At 47.1% G+C, this 19,236-nt stretch overlaps 1 protein-coding gene across 2 annotated transcripts in view; it reads right to left on the bottom strand.

Moving 5' to 3' along the window:
• The window catches only part of LOC134144870 (mucosa-associated lymphoid tissue lymphoma translocation protein 1-like), a 32,519-nt gene continuing 13,283 nt past the window's right edge, over positions 1–19,236 (bottom strand). The window contains exons 10-15 of one of the 2 annotated variants that reach the window (XM_062584135.1): positions 13,393–13,467; positions 12,533–12,660; positions 11,874–12,005; positions 11,159–11,310; positions 4,293–4,418; positions 1–2,324 (exon numbers count right to left, since the gene is read on the bottom strand). In XM_062584135.1, coding sequence (XP_062440119.1) covers positions 1,962–2,324; positions 4,293–4,418; positions 11,159–11,310; positions 11,874–12,005; positions 12,533–12,660; positions 13,393–13,467 — 976 coding nt within the window. In that variant the 3' untranslated portion in view covers positions 1–1,961. The remainder of the gene's footprint in view (positions 2,325–4,292; positions 4,419–11,158; positions 11,311–11,873; positions 12,006–12,532; positions 12,661–13,392; positions 13,468–19,236) is intronic. The other variant, XM_062584136.1, reaches the window with a different exon arrangement.

The raw sequence follows: 19,236 nt of genomic DNA on the forward strand, positions 1-19,236 counted from the left end.
TTCAAAACCAATAGTGTTTTATTCAGAAAAAATCAACAGATTTGGGTAAGCTCAACATTCACAAGAGGTGCCACTGGCCATGATTACACCAAGTCAGAGATGCATTTTGCCCCAACAGATATAGAGAGGAGCATATAGTCCCTCCTCTAAAATGCTGTTCTCAGAGGCAGTAAGCAACGAGATTCTCAGCACCTCCCAACTGCCTGCACGGCAACTCCCACTGAACTTCTACCACTGCTGATTTGATCTTTGGTTTTCCCCTCAATTAGATTGTTTTCCTCTGGTTTACTCTAAGGTACATTTGGTGGGGATGGGGGGGGAGGGCTTTGCTTTTTCCTAGGTGACTTTCTAGCCTTCAGCCAGAGGGGGCCTCTCTTCTCAACACATTGAAAAGAATAAAAGCCTCCTCCATTCACTTTGGACAGGTTTCCAACACTTGTAGAGTGGTTTACCTGGAAGAAGCATTTCATATTTTTCCATGCTGGAATAGACAGTCCCCACTGCATACTGAGATACAAGTATCTTTGCTGCTGACAGAGGACCATAACATAGAAAATGCTCTATTCATCCCTCTTTTAGACCAAGACAGGAGACATCAGGTGGTCTCCCCACCCTGTCATCCTTGACCTCACAAGAATCTCTTGATCTCCAAGTTCCTCCTTTTGTAAAATCACAACTGGAAGAGACCTCTAGAGGTCTCTGGTCTAACATCCTGCTCCAAGAAGGGCCAAATTAAATCAGTTCATCTGCATCTTCACCAGTCCAGAGTGGCCTGTCTCCAAGGACAGAGATCCCACACCTCACTAGGATTAATGGTCCCTCTGCTACTAGTTGACGCCCTCCCATGCCCTTGAAGAGCAATCAGCTGGTGCTATGCCAAAATTTTAAACAAGTATTACAGAAGCAGGAATGGGTACTGCACCTACTTAGGCTGTCTTTTGGTCCTTGCTCACTTGTGGTTCTCTCCGACTAGCTGGTTCTGCATGAAGGGTAGGACTTGAGGTTGCCGAGGGTGAATGCACACAGAGAGAGACAGCACTTTGAAAAAATTTGTAGTAATAAAAACTTTGAGGTTCTTCCTCCTCCATCTTGTCCTCTCCATCTCCCAGACTTAGGGGGCTCTATATCTGAGAGCAACCACAGAGGATTTAACACCCTTTTATGTCTGTGTGTAGCATACTAGAAGCGGCAGGGGGAAGCATGAACCTGTAGCTGCTACTGATGGAAAACCAGCCTCTGTTGTAAACATGCATTTGACAGGACATCTCAACCTCCTTTTCCTGGTAAGCAGGAAAATACAAATGCACTCTTTAGAAGTATATAAACACATAATTTATCATCTGCTTTTCCATAGGCAGGATTTGAAAGGAAAGGAAACCACACTGTAACCCTGGGGGAAAGCTTATGCATAAATACAGCTTTATCTTGGTCACTCATTAATTCCTTGCGTCACCTGCACAAGTGTGATGAGAGCTAGCAGTTGTGTTTGGGTTTTTAGACTGTGTCCCTGCTGTAGTACAGGCCTGTAGTGTGTATGGGTATCCCACCTCATCATGTTTAGTGCTGTAATGCTTTCAGGCACTTGCTTAGCAAAGGCTAATTCTCAGAAAACATCAGCCAGTGCCCTTGATTATAAGCAATATTAGGTTTTGCCTGGAAATGTTATGACTTGTAGGATGGCCCTGTCTTCCACTAGACATGACAATTACTCCTCGCTGTTCCCAACAACACAGAACATTTTGTAGGACAGAGGTTATTTCCAGCGGGCTTCAGCCGGGCATGTTGCAGGGGGCAGACAGGAGAGGCCTTTCCAAAAGCAGCCTCAGCCACATGCAGCCTGATTTGGCCAGAGTGATTACTGAGGCTGAAGGCAGCCGATGACTTCCGTCGTGTTTATCACTGGAGTAACTGTTGCCTTTTCAAAAATATGGTTCCCAGGCATGGTCACAACAGTCCGCAGGTCAAGGACAGTCCTGCCCTGGGCCAGCCCGGAGCAGCGCTGAGCAGAGCTCACTCAAGTTGTTCTCATCGTTCTCTTCTGGCTCACTGCATGAGTTGGAGGGGGTGCTGTTCGGCAAACTATGTCCTGAGCCCATCCTCAGAGATGTCTGTGCCTTTGGGCCTGTGCTCAGCGTGGATGTGTCCCTGAGGCACAGGCTGCCTGCAGATGCTGGAGCTTGCTGGTAGTATGGCTGGGTAGAATTTCTGTGGCTGAACAACTGCGCTACCAGAGATTTCTGGAGGATTTTCTGTAGGCTTTCACAAGTCCTCTGCTTTGTGCTTAGCTGGGTGTAATGCAAATCCAACTGCAGGAGCACATCTGTCTGGAGGAGGATAGCAAAGGACACAAAGTGAATCACAGACTAAGACTTAAAGCAGAACTTTTTTGTTTTTTCTATAACCACTATCAAGAAATTACAGGTTTGGCTGGCTGTTCTTCAGGCTCACAGCCCCATACTGTGGTGTGCTAGAGCAATGCTACTGCCAGAGTAAACGAGCTCTAATAGATGTTCATGATTGTTGTGGGCCTGAGGCACAGTTTCTGGATTTCATGACTCTGGAAATGCCTCGTCAGGGCACTGTCACTGAGAGCATTACTTCCCCAATATATTGCTGCAGGGGAGCAGGAGTGGAGAGGATTGTGCCTAGGAAAATTGCATCCATGCAAGGAGTGCTGTGATGTCCATCCTAGCCTAAGTACACATAAGAGAGAGGCATGCAAGAGGAGGAATATGAACCACTTAAATAAAACATGCATCACATAGTAAAGCTAGCAGTTTAAAACAGCAGTGTTCTGCAGGGATCCATTCTCAGTCTAGTACTATTTTAGATCTTCACAAAGATGGCGAAGAAATTGGAAAGTAACATATTAATGGCAGCCAAATTCCTGAACATGAACCCCTAGCACAGGGCTGTGCCTAAGACACCTGGCTGTACAGAGCAGGGAGATGGATAATGGAGCAGAAGGGAGATTTTCCCTATGTGTCTGGCAGGCCCACAGTCCAGGTCCCATGTCTGCACTTTAAAAGCAACACTGAATGCCTGGAAAGGGTTCAGAAAAGAGCTCCAGGAACAATTAAGGACTGGAAGAAATGCCATACACTGAGGCATTTAAGGTATTCAGCAAACAGCTTGTTTCAAGCAGATCCAGACAGCAACTTGATTGCATTTGGTGCATGACAATGCAGAGCAGAGGCTTTACTCATGCGGATAAGCGCCTTGCAAGATCCTCATAAGACAGGAAAAAAAATCAAGTAAGAAACAAGGTACACACTGCTGCTTGGGGAGAGATAATCATTTGGAAGAGAGAAGCCATGGAACTAGCAATCCTGCCTCTCCTGCAGACTTTAAATATAGTCCAAGTGTCTTTTGAAGTCTTCCTTGCTCTTGGTTCAAGCAAGGAGTACCACTCCGAAGGCAGAGGATAATTCCTCCCACTGCTCGAGTCCCTGGCCAGCCCATGAGCCCAGCTCCCTGAGAAGCACACAAGCCTAGTTAGACATCCTTCTTCACCTGAAACATATCACACAATCGATAAGGTTGGAAGGGACTCTGGAGATCATCTAGTCCACCCTCTCTGCTCAAGCAGGGTCATCTACAGCATGTTAGACAGGGTTGCGTCCAGGTGGGCTTTGAATATCTCCAGAGAAGGAGACTCCACAACCTCTCTGGACAACCTGTTCCAGTGCTCTGTCAGTCTCACAGTAAAGAAATTCCTCCTCATATTCAGGCAGAACTTCCTGAGTTTCAGTTTGTGCCTGTTGCCTATTGTCCTGTCACATGGCACTACTGAAAGGAGTTTGCCCCATCCCCTTGACACCCTCCCTTCAGATACTTATCCACATTGCTAAGATCCCCTCCCAGTCTTCTCTTCCCCAGGCTAAAGCGGCCCAGCTCTCACAGCCGTTCCTCGTAGGGCAGATGCTCCAGTCTTCTAATCATCTTTGTAGCCCTACGCTGGACTCTCTCCATCTCTCTCTAACATTCCAGTTACTTTGATCTCTGCTAGGACCAAAGCACCAGCCTGAAAAAGGCACAGGAAAAAAACAGCCTCTCTGGCCACGCAGTGTGGTAGGGCAGGGTGAACCAGCAGAAAGAGGCAGGCTTTTGTACCTCAGAGATGCCTGGGCTCGTAGAGCACCCACCTGGGTGTTACCCTGCAATACAGAACTGCTGCATGCAGTCCAGGGATACCTGAGGGGCACACAAGGCTTGAGCAGGCAAAGATAGAGAGTACCAGTTACATTAGAGTGTGGGAGAACTGCAGAGATTCCCACAGAGCAGCTTTTCACCTGAATTTTCTGCAGTCCACTGAGCTGGAATGCACAGTCCTGTTCCTCCTGCTTGTAAACAGAGGCAAGTAGAGACTCCACCTGGTCTGGGCAGCTGTCCTTCAGGGTTGCCTCATCTTGCCTTTCCTGGGTTAGGAAAACAAGAGGAAACACATCAAGTTTTCAGCATCAGCCCATCAAACATACTGTATCTTGTTTCGAATTTGAGCCCTCTAGGATGGGTGACAACCTATGACCCATTATCCACCAGCCTCTTGTATACAATAGTGGTATTCTCTATCAGATGGCTCTGGTAGCTGCTACAGCTCGCTCCTGCTTGCCTGGATTCACCAGTGCAAGGATGTCCTGGCCTGCCCTTGGCCACAGGAGTCAAGTGGCCCAGGCATGCTCACTGCAGACCTGCATAAAGCTGGTAGAGTCCAAGGAGGGGCCAACCCTTGCAAAGCTTTCTCATCGTTGGTGTCAGATGCCGCACTGAGCATGCTGATGCAGGAGGCTGTCTGAGACCTTGCAGGGACACAGAGGTTAGAGAAGCCCTGAGGGCTATCATAGTCCAAGGGGGGCTGTAAACAGCGGTTCACGATGGGGATGTTCATGCTAGTTTTTACACAGCTCCTAATTGCTGGGTGCAAGTGGATAAAGCAATTTGTTTCAGGCTGGGACACAGAAGAGAAGGTTGGGGTTGAAAGCTCAAATGGTTGACCCCAAGTGCTGGCTGGAATCTGCAGATGTCTGTGTCACCCCTGACTGCTAGGCTGGTAGAACAGGAGTAAACACTACATCATCCCTCTATAGCTGGTCCAGTGGGTCCATTGGAAGCAGACTGCAGAAATAGCATTATCTCTACACAAAACAAAACCAGATCCTTTCTTTGCACTCAGCCACTTGTTACCAGAAAGATAACAAGAAACTGCAGGGAATTTTAGGGAAGATCAAGGCAGCAAATAGACTTGTCAGAAAGGGAAGTAGCTGTGCCTGCAAGGGGAAGACACAGCTCTTAGGGGGTGGAGTTGCCCTTCTGCTGTGTTACTTAGGGTGGCCTCATCCTGGTTTCTTTGACAGGTCTGAACCGTGAAATGGGAGGAGATAGACTGCAATGCAGACCACTTTGTGCTGACGAATAGTGCCCTCTCCTGCTTGCTCCTTCCTATGCCAGCCAGACTCTCTGCAGCCCTGCTCCAGGCTCTCCTCAGCATTTTGCATCAGATAATCTGCTCAATGACTTCAGAAAAATCAGTGACTTCTGGAACCAGAGATGGTACCTGTTCTTGCAGTAGCCTTTGGTGGACTCTTATGAAGACGTTCAGTTTCGTTTTAAACCTTGCTAGATTTGCAATACCCACAATGCCCTACTTGCTAGGAGGAAAAAAATCTGTCCGGTCCATGGTCAGAAGTCACCTACATGGTAACCCTGTCACTGGTTCCCTCCCTGTCCACATCTGCTCTCTAACGCTATATTGCTCTCCAGAGGTGAGGCCTCTCCTCTGACATTCTCCTTAGCCTCCCCATTGCTCTTTCCACATCTGGCTTTTGACTTCTGCAGCTCTGCCTTCTGCTGTTGCATCCCCACATCTGTGACCTCTCTAATTGTCTCCCCTCTAGGGATTCACTGGCCTGTAGTAGCAGGGGTTGGGCCATATTCTATTTTTTTTTCTTCTTGCAAACATAAATGGGGTCTGGATCAGGTAACTTCTAAGTGCCTGGTTTTGCAGTTGTGTTACCATCCTTGCAGACACCAGGAGTCTTCAATGACTAACATCACAGTTCAGTTTTTAGAAGAAAGGCAGGAGTGCTTGTATTTGTGCTATTTCGGTGGACTCTTCTCCCTAATGCCTGTTTATTGAACTACAATTTCAAGCCCCTTACAGCTGGGCCACTTTTTTTTTTTCCAACCTATCTAAAAATGCTCAGCATACTTCAAACATGACAAGCGTGGATGTAATAATATTCCATCACAAATGAAAATATGGCTTATGAAAAGCCAGGCAGCACTGGGATGTTTGGATGGGGTGAACCACCCTGCATCCCCGAGCAACTGGGACAAAGCAAGCCCGAAGCACTGAATGTCCAAATCGGATGCACTGTTTTTCTCTGCCACAGGCCTGGTACCATTCCCACAGCACCTATTCCCGGAAGAAGCAAATAATCAGTGCTACAGTGAAAGGACCAAAATCCCTTCAGCATCCATGTAGGAAGGATCTGCTATCCAGCAGATCCCCTTCTGACCAGGACTAGAGGATTAACAGATTAAATGACTGTGTGATTAAATGATTTTGGATTCACCAGCCAGCCGCACAGTGCCAGTCTGCTTTTGCACAGGGCGCTGAGCCTGCGTCCTGTTCCTGAGGTGGGCGCCCTCACCCCCGGATAGCCTAAAGCAGAAAAGACCAAAGGTGTCCTGTGGCCCAGATCCTGCCACAAGGCAGATCCAGTGACACACATCATACCTCACAGATGCATTTTCAGCTGCTCTTAGAGACCTACATGGATGGTGACTCTGCGACACCTTTAAGCAAAACCTCTCCCAGACCTTCACGCTCTTTACCATGAAAATGTCACAGCCACCTAGATCTTCCATAGTGCTATTTAAACCATTATTTTCTTTCATCATCACAACAACCTTTCATGTATTTAAGGGTCCCCCTTCTGCCAATTTTTGCTTCTCTTGTCTAAATCACAGTTCTTTCAATCTTTCATTATTTGGGATGTGTTTTAGTTGGTACACTTCTCTCATGAAACGTGAATCCAAAACTGTACCCAGCGTTCCAGCCTCAGCAACAGCGAAGGGAGCTGGAGAGGATCTCCTCTAAGTCTTGGAGCCCTTGTTTATATCCTCAGCACAGTTTTCCGACCTGCTTCCATTTCTGCAACCAGTGTGGACTCCAAATAGAACTGTTACCGAGTCATTCCCCATCCTGTGTATACACGACTGCTTATCCCTGCCTGTAAGTAGCACCTTGTATCACAGACTCTCTCACCAGGTTACTAAAAATGTTTCTGAAACCTAATCCTGTCTTTTAGCACCTTGTGCTGCCAAGTGTTAGAGCATGCACCTGCACATTTAATAAGAGCACACTATAGCACATTAATGAGGTCATTAATGAAAATATAAAACTCTATTATAGCCCTGATCTTTCAGAAAAAAAACTCCTAAACCTTTTTAATAATAATATTTGCATCTTCTGAACTATCCCACCAAAGTCCTGACATACTCATTCAGTCACAGTCTTGCTTGTGTATGAAGGCTTTGAGGTCTTCTTGGCCATTTTTCATTCTTCCACTAGTATTCAGAAGTCTGAAATGCTCATTAGACCAAATCACCAGCCTCTTTCTACTTTACTGTAAATACGCACATTCCTCTTGTTTTAGGCCTCTGCCCATGGCACCACTGCTTCTATGTGCTGCAGGGTTTGGACGTTTGTCCACCTTGATCCTAGTTGGAAGCCTTCCCCATTAATCTTGCAAGTAAATTTGCAAATACACTCTTTCCTCTTCCCACTACTTCCTGAAACAGAAAGACCTCATCACACAGAGAAGCATCTCCTCCTGCCAGACTCAGGTCCTTTCTGCCTTCCGCTCCCATTCCTATGGCCTTGTAGCCCCCTACTAAAGGTGGCTCTGTGGGGCCACATTAGGGCCTATCACGGGTTTAGCACAGAATCCTGGTTGGCTGGCAGAAAAAGCCTTGGCAGCCCTTAGGTATCATCTTGGATTTGGGCTCCTGGGGACAGCATCTCTTGGGATGTCTCCTTCAGGCAACAGCAGGTCTCTCCATCTCCTATCAATCACCCATAGAAAGAGTCATCAAATATTATTAATAATTTTATGTTAACTTAAAAAAGAAGAAAAATCACCAAAATCACCAAGTCCTTATTCCAATCCCTAATCCTGAGGGATCAGTTAAAGCCCTGAAATACGCAATTCAATACCCCTTGGCTGACAGCAGCTTGCTATTCACGCAAGTATCTGCACTCTGCTAAATTCCCAGCCTCAACAGCCTCCTGTTCCAGTGACTACCACAATCTAATTATAGTGGATACAGGCAAGTATTTCCTTCTATTAGTCTCCTTCATCATTTCTTGCTGTGTAGGACTTAGGAAACGGAGGAAAGGATTTTCTATATTAACTTTTCTATCCCATTCATAATTGTTTATAAACGTTTCTATGGTAAAATCCCCACAGTGGGAATTTTGGTATTTTTTAATGAAGATGATATTCAGGAACTGGCAAGTCTACAGTTTTGGCTTGCCCAGAGTTTCAGATATTCTGAACGGGGAAGAGGTGACTAGAAATGTCGTTAGGTCAAACAGCTCCAGATCAAGTAACTTAACTGAAAAACAAGAGGATCCAGCACAAAAGTTAAAAATAGGCATTTAAGCAGAACATAGCAAAAAATGGAACTGTCTAACTCTCAGCATCATTCTTTTCGGCAGAAAAGACTATTTCCTAAAATAGTCTTTTTCTCTGAAGACAGTCTTTATCAAGTAAAAATACAAGCCAGGCAAGACACGAGATGGGAGAGAATGCTACCACTAGATAACGAAAGAAAATGGATCTGTGCTGCAAGAGACAATTGTAATTATCTCTTGAAATCCTACAGTGAGCCCAGAATCTCTGGGCTCAAGTCTCTTTGATTGGCAAAACATGGCAAACTGTGGAAAAACTATTACTTCGTTGACCAAATGAATCCATGGGTTAATTCCCCAGGGACTTAAACATGCAGCATGCCTACGTTTGTCTGGCTTCAGCTTCCAGCTCTAGGGTGTTAGCAATACGAGTACAGCTCAGAGGGCCATCCAGGCTCCCCTCAGCATCCCTGAGGAGGTTTGTCACAGGACAAAGCCCACTTGCCCGGATCCCCAAAGGAGCCAGGTGCCCTCCTGCAGACATCCTTGCATCTCTCTGTTGATGGAAAAGTGTGCTTGGTCCCAAATACCAGTGTGGGTGGCCTCACTGCAGCTGTCTAATGTGGGGCAGATGAATTGCACACCACTGCCAAGATCTGCTGCTGTGTCAGCAAACACCGCTGGAGGTCAGTGTGTGCTAGCTCTGCCATGGAGCCAAATAGGAACAGGGGATCCTAGAGCCCTAGCTATACAGGTGTCCCTTTCTGGTCTCCTCAGTCCCTCTTGCACCAGCTGTGGAAGCAAGAGCAAGTAGATGGACCCCTTTTTCCCCACAAGCACTAATGTGGGGCAGACACACGCAAACACCTGCACGCAGACACAGACACCCACAAACAATTTTCATGCGTGGTAAGGGAGCTCACAAGAGGAAATGATGCTCCGGCTTGGTACTGAGTAACAGGCAGGATCAGGCTCCAAACCTCCCACTGGATGCACTGCTCTGCATCAGTGACTACAAGATACTTAGGGTCAGCATCCCTCCAGGAGCAATAAGGGTCAAAAAATCCACCACAGTCGTGCTACGCTTCAGCAAGCAAGCTACAGAAAATGAGTAAGACTGTTAACAAAAAGGAGCAGCAAAGAGAATTAAATTCTTAATAGTGGCATGCAGACCACTGGAAAAGACCATGCTGAGAGCATGGTGCCTTCCTGTTAGGAGAGGTGTGAGAAAGGGTACAAGGAAGCTGGTATGGCTGAAGAGCAAACAAGTACATTAGGATATATTGTTATGTTAGGATACATTAGCACAGCATATTAAGAAAGCATAATTCAAAAAGCTAGAGCTGTTTCCAAACAAAGAACAAAGATCAACTCCAGCAGATTAAATACACAGATTTAATCAGGCAGGTTAAAAAAAAACAGTTTGAGGAGTAACTAGCTAAAGGTATCAAAACTAGTGTTAAATCCTTTTTCCAATGCATTAGGAGCAAGGAACATGGCAGGCAGTTTGTGGAATACTAATGCATGCAAGGAGCACTCAAACAGTACAAGGCTTTTGAAGAGAGGCCAAACGGATTATCTGGGTCAATGTTATCAGAAAAGGGGATCCTCACACAGAACCAGGCACTATAATAGCAAGTTATGTGAAAATGTAACTCTCAGTGCTCAGCAGAAATTGCAACTTCTGTTAAGAAATGTTAGGAAATGGACAAATAATAAATTTGAGAGTGCCATTACACCTCTATGTAAAATCCCTGGCTACACACACTTGAGGGCTGTTCTGGTCCCCCTCATCCCAAGGGTACAAGAGACCTGCTGCACTGACAGCTTAGGAGACGGAGACAAAGACTGAACACAAGTGCTCATAGAGCCTGCGGTTGTTGAAGGAAGAGCTCACATTAATGGGGATGTCTGTCTTCATCCCATCAACTCCTGCAGGCACTCCGTCTGAAGTGGGGAGGAAAGAGGAGTCCAGACCTGGTGCTGGGCTGGAGAGAGGAGGAGCACAGTGATCTCCAGTGCAGGTAGAACAGGCATATGAGTGTGCACAAGAACTGTCATATGATGAGAAAAATCACTTCCTTTTTCCTCCAGTCACTGTACAGGGCTGGTGCCACAGCTCCTGTTGGAATCCTCTCTCTGAGCAAGGAGCAACCAGACCCAACAGAACTCTTACTTTTGAAGAGGAAAGCTAGGCTAGACACCCCAGCAATGAGCCTAGCAAGCAATAAATGTGATTCCCTCTTTTAGCTCAGTGTCTGCCTTTGCATATGGGTTCAGCCTTTTCCACCCCTCAGGATTCTTCTGCCTGTGTAACACGTGCCACATCTCCCATTCTGCACCTATTTTCCTCTCCTCTTCCTCTGCTGGATGCATTTTCCTCCAAACTCACCCTGAAGCATGCACCCCACCTCCCCGCTGAGCTTGCAATAAACTCTCCTGTGTATGCTTTGGGGAAAGGAGCCAAGAAGAAATTGGAAACGGGAATTGGAATCCAGCTCCTCCCTGCAAAGGACTCACAGTTGGACGGCAGAGCAGGAGGCGGACATCAGCGATGTGGGACGGCGGTGCCTGCAGCTTGGCGCACACATATATCACATTGGAGAAAACCTGGTGGAAACGGAGCTCCACCCGTGCCCCACATGGGAACATCACTATTTCATTAAGCAGCTCTGAAAGAGAAAGTCAAGTGGGATGAGCGCTAAGCGCAGCACTGATCTCCTCGAGGGATCTCTCCATCAGCCCCAGCTGCTCCCTGTAGGCCAATGTCACCCAACCTCTTCCCAAATAGCTGTGAGAGCTCTCCCACCATCCAGCACTCATGGAGGCTGTGTGTGCGCAGCAGCCCAGCTGCTGTAGTGCCAGGCCTACGTCTCAAAGTAAAGCGCTCCTGTGCTGTGCTTCCATTACTGCTGTGCTGCTGCCTGTCTCCTTGCTGTGTTGTGACCCCCCAACTAGAGGCAGAGCAAGGACGAGAACAGTTTTTTTTTTTCCCCTACACATTACACAGTGCTCACCCAGCCACCAGCACTGTCAGAGTCTCACACTTGGTATCTTCTCACCTTTCGTCCTGTCCAGCCTGGATACTCCCCTCTTCACCCCTATCACTGAGGAGCACAGAGGCTCCTTGGTCCTCTCAGCCCCACTGTGCTCTTTTGGCAAGTCTCTTTTGAATTTGTCCCTCAGTGCTCCTCCTTCCCTGCCTGTTAGCTCTGCCTACTACTTGCATGCTTACCATGGCTGCGTCCCCAGCGTAGCGTGGCTGCTCCCAAGGGGCAGATAGGGTCTGTCAGGGCCCGTGCTTCCTTCAATGTGTGCTTGATCTCCATCACCTGCTTCCCAGTGACCAAAGGATCCCGGCCAATATCTGAGAGAGAATTTTAGAGGCACTAAGGGCGCTGCAGCACCCAGAGGCATCCAGGTCCCTTATTTTCTCATCTTGACTTTAAGTTCTTATATGAACATCCTGGTGGTGTTGCCGCCAGGCTACTAAAAGCTTTCACAATCATGTCCTTCTGTGACTCTATTGCATTTCTGGCATGGCTGGACTCTCCCTGGTTGTGTTAAATGAGATAGACTCACCTATGCTGCAGGGTGTTTAAGGAATGGATAACCAATGATTTAGATAAAAGCCTTACTCTACTTTAACGATCTTACTGTATCTGCTCCTGATCTCCCTCTTTGACTGCCAGGGTTCCCTGCTTTCCAGATCACAAACATACGCATTTTCTATTTTTAAGGAGAGGGGAGTGTGGGTGCTGATCTTCATTCTCACCCTTGCTGGGAAGGCCAGGCTGCAAAAATGTTGAACAGTCATCACTCGCTTTCTGCTGATATCTCTTATTACAACTGCTACTGAAATAAGTTGTTTCTAGCTTAAAAACACTCCCTTACCTTCTAACACATCCTCCAGCATGTGCGTAACTTTTTTCTCCTGCAGAATATGTTTCTTCAGATATTTCATGAAGATCCCAGAGCTGAATTCCCCATCCTGCAACTCATAGGCTTCTGCATCTTCACTTCTGCAAAAATAATGACTTGTCTTCACCTTTCTGCGATTGGCATGAAACTGGTATATTTAGGGCTTGCTGACATCCAGTCTATGTTGGCTGAGTCTAGCTTTGTTTAGTTTCTCGTGCAACTGCACAAGTGAGGGTGGGAAAAGCTTGGGGTGGGAACAAGTAGAAGGGAACAGATGGAAGAGGAGAGCAGTCTCCTTTGCCAGCCCTGGTGGGCGACAGCAGCTGAAAAGCCTGTGGAACTTGTGTTAGAGCAGTAAATAGTGCTCTTGCCCATCTTAGGAGGCTTCAGGTAACCTGCTTGTAGCACATGTGCCTTGGGATTCAGGCTCAGGCCTAGAAGGACAGATGACAGAAGATGATGCCACCTTCACACATAACTTACGATTAACGAGCTGTGTGCCTGGCTTTACAGTCCTGTAGTTCAGGAGAGGCATACACTGTGTTTTGGGGAAAGACTTCATTCACAGTGCCTTGGAAAGAGGTAAGACTGAATGGTGGGTCAGCTCCAGCCACTGGCAACGCAGGGAAGGAGGAAAGAAGCACTTGAAGAGCTGACACTGAAGGTGAAGGGTAAGAGCCAGAAGAAATATAACAAAGACTCTCTCAAGCCACCAAGGATGAAGGGATGTTAGGAATTACGGCTATGCCAGCCCCTGCCACCATGAGCAGGTGCCTGCTTTGGGCTGTGCTGGAGTCTTGTGTCATGGTGTGGGCATGGCAAAGTATACTTACGTGGCATAACCATAAACAGTATTGCCCCAGGGCTCCAGTGGCTGCACCTGGGACAGGGCACACTCTGGGTTGTACCTGGAAAAGGAGATGAAGGTATGAATTAGTGTCAAGGCCACTGACCAGCGGCCATGCGCCTGGAGGGGACAGAGCTAGAGTGCTTCACAAAACCTGTCTCCTATGGGTAGCAACGGGATCACCCCTCACATCAAGTATAACACTCCTGTTATTTGGGCAGCAGCAGAGACTACAGCCAGGTGTCCTACGAGGAACCTAAACCACAGGGCAATAAGTAGATAGGGCCAGGTCTGGCCTGTCTGTGCTGCTGAACTGCTCCCCAACCTGCAAGCAGGCCTAGAGCTGCAGGTACAACTGTGCCTCTGTCTCCCCAGAGTTAGTTTTTCCACAGATTCAGACAGAACATATAGCGGTTCATTTCCAAGAGCAGTTAGATCTGTCTGGGGTGACTGGTTCCCACCAAAAAAGCTGTCAGGATAGCATTCAATGGCAAGCCTTGCTAAGGAGCTCATCTGACTGGAGTCAGATTGGACAGCAAAGGACTGGTTGCTTCCGAGGTTTGAGGTTTACACCAGTGACTTGGAGCTGTTCCCAACAGCACAGGGACAAGAGCTGAGAACACAGGTGGTGTTATTCAGGCACAGGGTAGTTTGCTGGGGTTGAAGCTGTCAAGCTGAAGAGAACAGAAGGGGCTGTTATACGGCCAGCAGCCAGCAAGTTACCTACTGCTGGTGGTAAAGTCTGGAGAAGCTGTTGAATGGTGAATATTCATCTGGCTTGTATAAATTTTCTAAAGATGCTCACAAGAGAAATGTTGGAAAAGAGATGATTCTAAATACAAACATTGAATGGGGAGATTTATCTGCCTCCAGCTTCTCACAAACAAATGGAGATAGCTAGGATTCCAGGCCTGAGGAGATAAGACATCAGATCCAAAATAAGTTGAGATCCCTGCTGTCCTCACGATGGGTGCTTCTCACCCAAGGCTGCACAGATACAAGTTGGTGCCTGCCTTTCATGACTGCACCAGCAGGCACACATTGCTACAGCTGCATATTTTCAGCAGTGGCATTTCTAGACCATGATCGAACACAGTGAGAGGCCTGACAACTGCTCACTCCTGCATAAGCTGCCATTAAAGTCTCATTTATACAGCACATCTCATGCAACTCAGTTATAGAGAATGTAATTCTTAATCTGCATTCCAGATAGGAGATGGTGTCTTCCTTCTGTCCTAAGCAGCAGGTGCTAGAAACCCTCCTAAATCAGTGCCTAGGAAGGCAGTGTGCTGAAATTCCTGGAAAAAGTAATTGCACTCACCCAAAATTAGCACTGGTCTACACATAAATGTACTATGTTATGCACAGACTCCACATTCCAGGTTCCTCCTGCACTGACACTGAATATCTGCTACCATTTGGCCAAAGGGGATGTATTTCTTATTGACTCAGCATTCCTGATAGCAGCACATGGGGTGAAGAGATACTCCAAGTTAAACCCTTCTTTGTTAGCGCACATGCAGCTCCTCTTGGTTCAGGTGGGGCTGAGCAAACAGTCAGAAGATTGCAACTATCTGCAATTCTCAACATTAGTCTAATCAAAAGAGCACTGGGAAAGAGTACTGTTTTAAGGAGTGGTGTAAACAAGCACAACTATGAAATCCAGATGCTTTGCTGAGCTGAAACACTGACTTCTGTTTCTCATGAAAAATAAACCCAGGAGAGAGTCTTCTACGGCAATCCATTGTGAGCCCAGGGATAACACCTACTGCACTGAAGTGCTGTGTTTGCTGTGAGAAAGGGTAGGAAAGAAGTGTTAGATTGGTGGGGGAGAAGAGGAAAATAGCCACGTAACCACATCTAAATGTCAGAGCAGATTTCACATCGCATCCTTATCCCAACACACCCTAAGAATTCACTAAGCACAGAAACTGCTGGTGATGCCAAGAAAGGAAACAACAACCCAAAAGCTATTACACAGATTGTTGTCTTTCATGTTAGAAATCCCAGTGCAGCCTTCACACAGCAAAGCTACATATTGCCATGCTATATTCAGGCAGCGCATTTGACATCTGGATGAATTCCTGGCTTAACCTTTGCCCCCAGATCTGGCATGGGCTGCAGTGATGATTCAGCAGCTCCACTCAGCAAAGCTTATCTCAGAATTACGGAAACACAGAATGACTGAGGTTGGAAGGGATGTCTGAAAATCATCTAGTCTACCCCCCCTGCTCAAGCAGGGGCCCATGACATTGTCCAGGACCCTGTCTAGATGATTTCTGAATATCTTCAAAGATGGAGACTCCACAACCACTCTGGGCAACCTGTTCCAGTGCTTCAGTCACCTTCACAGTAAAAAAAACCTTTTCCTCATGTTCAGATGAAACTTCCTGCATTTCAGTTTTTGCCTGTTGCCTGTTTGTGCCTGTGCCCTATCACTGGGCACCACTGATAAGAATCTGATCCCATCCTCTTGACACCTTCCCTTCAAATATTTATATACATTGATAAGATCCCTCCTCAGTCTTCTCTTCTCTGAATATTTCCAGCTCTCATAGCCTTTCCTCAGAGGAGAGATGCTCCAGTCCCTTAATCATCTTAGTGGCCCTTTGCTGGGCTCAGTCCAGTAGCTCTATATCTCTCTTATACTGGGGAGCCCAGAACAGGACAGAGTACTCTTGGTATGGTCTTACCAGGCTTGAGTAAAGGGGGGAGGATCATCTCCCTCAACCTGCTGGCAAAACTCTTCCTAAGGCACCCCAGGATACCATTGGCCTTCTTGGCCACAAGGGCATATTGCTGGTTCATGGTTAACTTGCTATCCACCAGCAATGCTAGGTTCTTCTCTGCAGAGTTGCTTTCCAGCAGGTCAGCCTCCAGCCTGTACTGGTACATAAGGTTATACCTCCTATGGGCAGGACTCTGCACTTGCCTTTATTGAACTTCATGAGGTTCCCTTCTGCCCATCTCTCCAGCCTGTTCAGGTCTCTCCGAATTACAGCACAGCCCTCTGAGTTATCAGCCACTCTTTCAAATTTTGTATCATCAGCAAGCTTGCTGAGGGTGCACTCTGTACCTTCATCCAAGTCATTGATGAATAAATTGAACAGAATTAGATCCAGGATTGACCTTGTGGGGTACACTGCTGATTACTGACCTCCAATTAGCCTTGCTTCCAACTAGACTTTGTGGCATTGATCACAACCCTCTGAACTCTACCATTCAGCCAGTTTTCAATCCACCTCACCGTCTGCTCATCTAGCCCACACTTCATCAGCGTGCTTATGATAATGTTATGGGGGACAGCATCAAAAGCCTTCCTGAAGTCACAGTAGACAACAGCCATTGCTCTCCCCTCATCTACCCAGTCAGTCATTACATCGTAGAAGGCTATCGGGTTCGTTAAGCATGATTTCCCATTTGTGAATCCATGCTGATTACTCCTGATCACCTTCTTATTTTCCAAACACCTTTCTTGTGCTTGGAAAACAATTAGCTGCTCCACTGCTCCATCACCTTTCCAGGGATCGAGGTGAGGCTGACTGGCCTATAGTTTTCCAGATCTTCCTTCTTGCTCTTTTTGAAGGTTGGAGCAACATTTGCTCTCTTCCAGTCCTCAGGCATCTCTCTGATTGTGATGACCTTTCAAAGGTTGCTGAATGTGGCCTTGTAATGACATCAGTCAGCTTCCTCAATCCTCGTGGGTGCATTCCATCAGGCCCCATGGACTTGTATATGTCCAGTTTGCTTAAGTGATCCCTAAAATCTGAACCTGCTCCACCAAGAGAAAGTTTTCCTTTCTCCAGATTTTCTCCCTGGTTTCCAGGGCCTGGGATTCCTGAGAGCTGGTCTCACCAGCAAAGACTAAGGTGTAGAAGGCATTCACTACCCCTGTCTTTTGTGTCCTTTGTCACCACGGACCCTGCCTTATTCAATAGTGGGCCCACATTTCCCCCACTCTTTAGTTACTGATGTATTTCTGGAAGTTCTTCTTGCCAATCTTGACATCCCTTGCCAGATTAAATTCCAGATGGGCCTTGGCCTTCCTAGCCTCGTACCTGCATACATCCCTATATTCCTCCCAGGTTGCCTGTGCCCGCTTCCACCTTCTGTATACTTCCTTCTTCTGTTGGAGTTTTTCCACTAGCTCCTTGTTCATCCATGCAGGTCTCCTGCCCCCTTTGCTTGACTTCTTGCACATTGGGATGGACTATTCTTGTGCTTAGAGGAGGTAGTCTTTGAATATCAACCAGCCTTCTTGGATTCCTTTTCCTTTTACGAACCTATCCCATGTGATTCTTCTTGTGAAGCAGGAATTCTGCTTCATCTGCAGACCAGGGGGACACTCATACATCCCCAAAATATATCCCTATCAGTGTATCCTCTAGAACCCCATGCTCCTGCTCATTTGCAAGCAGTCCCCTGCCTGGTGTCACACTGGGGAGAACAGCAAGGTGCTGCCACATGTGCTGAGAAGGCAGAGAGCTACTTGGTGCAGAGATGGGGCATGCAGTGTGCTTAGGGCAGAGGGGAGCAAGAGGGAGGACAGGGAAACTGGAGATGCCTCACTATGAAAGTACCAAGGACAGAAACTTCCAGCACCACTAGCAACTTAAAGCTGTGAAAGGCAGGATAAGTATCAGCTTGTAAACCTACTCAAAACAACTATTTCAAGCTCTGTCCCTGCATCTAAAGGGCACAAAAGATTTAACATCTTTCCAGGGTCTGGTGGTTCTTTCAGCGCAGAAGAGTAAGATGCCTGTAGTATCAAGATCTCCATCATCCAGTGAGTTCCCAGTTCTCAGTCCAGGACCACAGGAAGAAAGGCGAGACTCTACTGCTTTTGCCCTCCAGGTCTTTACTGACCTGTAAGTCTACCACAGGAGTCCCAAATAAATGAAATGATGACAGCTTTTACTGGAGAAGTCTAACTAACCCTACTGAAAATGGGCAAATAGTAATGTTCTGCAGCTGAAAAATGAAGGGGTTTTCCACAGAGAGGGAAAAAGCTGATCTCCACCCTCAGCATCAGCCTCAATCCTACTTCAAGGCATGAAGTCTTAAAGGAAATGTCCAGTAAAACCAAGTAGCACAGTTTAAGAAACAGGATGGGGAAAATATTTTATATTGTCCTCTTTTCACTGAGACATTAACAAAAACACAGCCAAGAGAAAACAGTCCAGCCTAAGCATGCAGGGCAACACGTACAGTGAAAGCACAAAGCCAGTGAGCAAGTAATCATAGTGGGCCAGCTGGCACATCAACCACACGTGTCCCACAGAGTGCCAGAAAAGAGCCAAACTTGCACGGCGGGCCTCAGTGGCCTTCCTGCATTAGCAGGGCCAAATAGCATGAGGCAGGGAAACAGCAGAGGGATGTTGTGGGATGTTGTTATAGCCTACCAGGCTGGGCGGTTCAGTGCAGGGGGAAATCATTTGGAGATGAAGCAGAGAATGGGGCCACTGTGATGGAGCTGAAATGCAAAAAGACAAATCTGTACTGTCTTCGCACTTAGCAGCAGTGAATGCTTCATGCTACAGCAGAGCTGGCCTTGCACAGACTTGCTCTAATAGCCTCAAGTCTGTCAGGCTTCCTCATTGCGGAAAAATCAAGGAAAGGTCTCCAGCCCCTTCTCTGCAGCAGATCTCAGGCAGGATCTGACACTTACAAGGCTGAACATAATGTGTGACTGACAAGGCTGCCCAGGAGAACCTGCAAGACCCAGTAATCTTGGAGACTTCATGACACAGTCTAATAACCTGTGACAAAGGCCTCGGCTCAAGAGAGAGACAGAGCACATGCCCCTGGCAACCCATGAGAACATCTCTGA

This window comes from Rhea pennata, chromosome 10 (genome assembly GCF_028389875.1).
Source record: "Rhea pennata isolate bPtePen1 chromosome 10, bPtePen1.pri, whole genome shotgun sequence".
Classification (NCBI taxonomy): domain Eukaryota; kingdom Metazoa; phylum Chordata; class Aves; order Rheiformes; family Rheidae; genus Rhea; species Rhea pennata.